The sequence below is a fragment of the Lactuca serriola genome, chromosome 3, assembly GCF_051521515.1.
Source record: "Lactuca serriola cultivar US96UC23 chromosome 3, Lser_US96UC23_V15, whole genome shotgun sequence".
In the NCBI taxonomy this organism is placed as follows: Eukaryota; Viridiplantae; Streptophyta; class Magnoliopsida; order Asterales; family Asteraceae; genus Lactuca; species Lactuca serriola.
Window position 1 is genome coordinate 48,594,185 of NC_136410.1, and position 5,133 is coordinate 48,599,317.

General features: G+C 31.2%; 1 protein-coding gene across 1 annotated transcript; it reads right to left on the bottom strand.

Annotated features, from left to right (window-relative positions):
* Positions 1-2,820, bottom strand: LOC145092199 (ribosomal RNA small subunit methyltransferase J). Its single transcript, XM_079030117.1, has 6 exons — positions 2,165-2,820; positions 1,282-1,380; positions 934-1,111; positions 720-817; positions 415-476; positions 1-263 (listed from the first exon to the last, which is right to left on the bottom strand). The coding sequence occupies exons 1-6, from the start codon at positions 2,672-2,674 to the stop codon at positions 140-142; spliced, it is 1,071 nt and encodes a 356-aa protein (XP_078886243.1). The 5' UTR covers positions 2,675-2,820; the 3' UTR covers positions 1-139.
* Positions 2,821-5,133: the final 2,313 nt, after the last annotated feature.

The window sequence follows — 5,133 nt, forward strand, 5'->3', positions numbered from 1 at the left end:
TATATTGAATTGCAGTCTTCATAAAACTATTAAATGATTTTTCTTTCTTTTAAATCCAGCTACAAAATCCTTATGTTGCAGTCTTCACTTAAGGGCTTCTATCTCTCCCGGTAAGTCTACAAAAGCCTGAAAACAAAATCTATGGAGCCGACCCGGATTCGGACCCTGAATCCTCTGAATCTGAAGCATCAACCATCTTTTCAAGTGAATCCATATCACCTGCTTCAGCCACTGTATGCATCCGAAGCTTTTCAGCATCCTCGCTGCAAATTTCAACCAAAACTACTGTTAACCAATTTAACTTTACAAAAAAATAAAAAAAACATTCTACTGCCTTCAAGTACAATTTTTTCCATTTGAGATTTTTTTTCTTAAAGAAGTAACTCTTTCTAAAAGGAATGATTAGATGCTTACTCTGCAACGCCAAAGATTTCTTTCACTATCAAGGAGCTGTCTCTTCCACAGAACTCTGGGAGCTGGAGTGGTGCATGTTGGAAAGTCAACACAAATCAACATAAACACTGTTTAGAAATATATACATATAATGAACTAAAAATCACTTCAATTAAAATGCCCTTTAACGGATCAAAATCAATGCTATCAGCAATTCAGTATCTTTTGGAGATTGCTAATGGTCAAAAATATATGCATTTTTTGGACTACAACGCTAATGAGAATGACATCTAGAAGTATGTTCAAAAATATCAATTTAATTTTACCTCTGAAAGATAGAAAATCTTTCCAAAAAGTGCTTGAACAGCAAGCTTTCTCCTTAAGCCCTTTTCAGAATATCCCGATGTATTCATCACAACTGGACCTGAAACATGGAAGAAATCATTTTTGAGCAACCAAAAACCTCATCTAATTATATGCATACATGCACCACACAGAAGTATTGTGTTTATTTAAAACATAAGCATGACTGTTTTGTACCTTTATCTTTAACAATTCTCCTTGAGATATCATTAAGAATTTCAGCCACTTGGGAATCATCCAACATTGTTGTTTTTCTGAGTTGAATCAATGCTGCAACCAGTTTTGGGTTGAAAGGCTTTTCATTTAATGCATATCGGATGTATTTTCGCAAAATCTCCACCATGCTGAAGCCTGTCTGCATACAGAATAAAATGATATCAAAAACTCATTGTCTTTACAAAAACTTTAATCAATGAATAAACTAGCAGAAGAGGTTGAATTTAGAAAACAAAGATACATGTAATGTAATTAAGACCAAAGCTTTCCATATTGTAAAGTCAAAAGTTGAATGTATATCATTATCACCTTCTGCATCAGTCCCATCAAAGCTTCCTGCTGTACTCCATTACCTTCTTTCTCAAGTAACTCATCTACTGACCTGCATAGATCTGCATTTTTATTGACCTGAAAAGCATCAAATAATGTTTAGCAAGTTTCTTGTCAAAGGCAATAAATCTTCATCACATACTTTTTAGTCTTGCCAATTCTACATAGATGGAAAGCATTCTACATACTCTTTCCACCCAAAAATGCTACAGTTCTATTTTGAGTAACACAATACATCCTTTTTTTAGAGGATCCCTTTTATTGCCCAATAACAATCACTACAAAAGATGAGTGACAGTCTCAATTTCCAAATTGTTTAAGGTCAAAATAACCAAATTTGGAGACTCACTAAAGAAGTAGCAACAGAAAACTATATATGGAGACAAAATGTAACATTACTATACTATTCCAAACTTTAAATCAAATTACTAATCAATTCCAATTCCAATTCTTCAAGTAAGAATAATCACTTCAAATGCACACAACCGCACAACCACTAAATGTGTAGTATGTTCACTCTACACATTAGAGGTATGAATTTTGAGATGAGTAATGAGTTCTTTCTTAATTGACTGGGTATTAGACTTATTTCATATATATGTAGACATGTATGAAAATACCCTCTTATTCTCAAACTTTTGGAGATTCAAATCCAACACTAACATCATTGAATCTTGTTTGTATAGGCATGTGTCCAAAAAGTTCGTCGTTTTGACTTTTTGAGGAGTTGTAAGCAGCTTAAACGGATGCACACAAAGTAAAGTAACAAACAACAAATTCAAAGCAAGACTGTAATGAAAGTGAAATTGATGCACAAACTCAAACAAGAAAAAAAAGGAGATAAGGAGAAAACCAGACTCACTAGCTTACGGCGAACTTCTTTGGGTGAAGTGAACTTGCGAATGGTCTTAACAACCGCAAAAACAAAGGAGACTCCAACATAAGCCAAAGGGACAGCCAGAATCCATGGAAAGGAAGTTTGGCCGACTCTTGGACCAGGAAGGGCCTGTGTTACTGAGCCACTAAACTCGACAATGTCCAGAGCTTTCTCTTGTATCCATGGCAAATCCTCCTCGACTTCCTCCAGCTCATCCTCCTCCTTCTTCTCTGATTCTTTAGGATTTGTATTATTCCTCGCTGCTGCTGCTGCGGTGGACGAAACCAATCGACAACGACGAGAGGAAGTTGATAATAAGGGAGAGAAGGGCGTGCGGAAGGTAGTCAATTTCAATTGGGAAGATAGGCACTCCGTTGTAGTACTGGTGGTCGGGATTTTACTGAGTATTGACTTCGATGTTGGCTTTGGTGTCAGCGGCGATGGATGACGGTTGGTGGACGAGACAGCATAGTGATACCCAAAAGCACTAGACATTGCCCCTTTCTCAGGATTTCGTTTATATGAAAGATAGGTTTAGTTATCTTTTTCCTCCGATAATTATTGCAGCTAGTGTGTGTGTCGATACTCTCGCGGTGGCGATGGTTGGATACGGTGGTGCTACTGCTGCGGCTGAGCTGCAAGAATTGGATTTTGGCTTTTGGGCGTTACAACTTACGAACACTGCTTTTCCCGTTTGGGCTTTTCTTTATTCATTAGGAAAAAGTTACTTATGGGCCGTCTATCCACTACTTACTAGTGACTAGACTAGACCACTACAATATCATAAAAAAATATTTTATATTAAAAATAACTAAATAAGTGTTATTAACAATTAAATAATAATTTTATAAAAAATATAAAAAATGATTTTTAGTATTGTTATTATGTTGAACTATATTATAAGAGATAAGGTTGGAATTTAAAGTTGTTTTTGCATATATAAAGTTATATGATTAAAATAGAAAAAAAAATTAATTTTTAAAAATAAATAAATCGTTATTGTTATCTATTAAATAATAATTTCATATTAAATTAAAACGTTTATATTAAATATTATCATTATGTACAAAATACGATAACAGAGACATCTTTTTATCTATCTTAAATTTTATCATTGTGTACAACATATGATAATAGAGACAACTTTTTATCTTAAATAGTAAAAAAAATGTTTTGTATCATAAATATTACATAATTATGTAGAACATATGATAATAGTGATGTCTTTTATAAGTTTAAACTTTAAATTGTATTACATACAGGGTTGTAAAATTTAGCTAACACAACCAAATACTCGGCATGTTACTTAAACTCGGCCTCCAATGGAAGCGAGTTTGCCTAACTCAGCCAGAAGACACTCGGATCCTTATTAAACTCGATCCAAATATAAAAGATACGGTCCAAAATTATTTTCGAAATTCTGAAATTTAATTGGTCACTTGTCGACAAAGACAATCTCACCAAATAATACACTCAACGTCCTACAAAGTTAGATGCAAGGAAGATCTCATAGCTTAATCCCTTTAAAATATTTCACAATCTTTCCTATTTATAGAGGATAATACATTCTCTTGTTTACTCTCATGATCAATGTGAGATGAAGACATTTTAATTAAACTCATTTCTTTATTTGCCAATAATTTCATTTTGTTAAATAAAATATTAAATAATAAAAATAAAATGTTATCGTGAAAATTTATTATTCGATAGTTCTATTTTTCAGTAATCTCGTAAGTTGCTATAAAAAATCAAGTTTTTATTGAATAACTTTTTGTTAAATCCTAAAATCATAAATTCAGTTAGGTACTTAATATAGAAAGTTTGTTTATATGTATTTTTATGATTCAAAATATCATTATAAAATGAATTCATTTATAAAATATAATCGTGTATACATTTCGTGCTTTTGAATCAAAGTGATTTTTCAAACAATTATAATTTTATGTTTAAGTAGGTTTTTTTATATTTATATAACATTATGTAACTTATAATATTATTATAAACAATTTGAATAATCATGAGAGTTTCAAATGTATGTGATGAAATGAAAATGCTTCATTTATCGGTCCAAATTGATCAAACTCAGACCGATTCAGCTTAATATACCAAACTACATAATATTTTTTCTATTGAAACCCGGTTTGTATATATTTTGGTTTTTGAATCAAATTTATTTTTCAAACAATTATAATTTTATGTTTAGGTAACTTATTTATAACATTATTAGAAACAATTTGAAAAATCATGGGAGTTTCAAATGTATGTGCTGAAAGGAAAATGCTTCCTTTATCGGTCTAAATTGATCAAACTCAAATCGATTCAACTCAATATACCAAACTAAATAACGGTTTTTCAACTGAAACTCTGTTTGAACCTAAAAAAATCTTGTTCAAAACCATTTTCGGGATTCTAAAACTTAAATGGACAGTTGCCAATAAAGACAATCTCACCAAAGAATACCCTCAACATCCTAAAAAGGTAGGCATAAGAAAGTTCTCATGGTTTGATCCCTTTGAAACATTTCACAACCTTTCTTATTTATAGAAGAAGAAACATTATCTTGTTTACTCTCACCATCAATGTGGGATGAAGACATTTGATTTAAAACACACTTTCTTGTTAATAAAACATTATTCAACTTATTTAGTAAAACACCATTTCTCTTGTTTACCCTTTCTTTATTGTTCAATAGTTCCATTTTTCTATAATCTCGTAAGTTGCTCTCTAAAAAAGTAAGTTCTTATTGAATAACTTTTTGTTCAATTCTAAAATCATAAATTAGGTACTTAATATAGAAAACTTATTTATATGTATTTTCAAGATTCAAAAGTTCATTATAAAAAGAATTCATTTATAAAATATAATCTACGTATATATTTCGTGCTTTTGATCAAATCGAATTTTCAAACAATTATAATTTTATTTTTAGGTAGATGTTTTTTTATATTTATATA

Bases quoted from the DNA above. Each gene is read 5' to 3' on its own strand.
- LOC145092199 (XM_079030117.1), bottom strand. From the start codon at position 2,674: ATGTCTAGTGCTTTTGGGTATCACTATGCTGTCTCGTCCACCAACCGT. The intron at 818-933 runs GTACAAAACAGT...TCCATGTTTCAG, and splicing joins GAGAATTGTTAAAGATAAAG to GTCCAGTTGTGATGAATACA. The intron at 477-719 runs GTAAAATTAAAT...GCACCACTCCAG, and splicing joins AGATTTTCTATCTTTCAGAG to CTCCCAGAGTTCTGTGGAAG.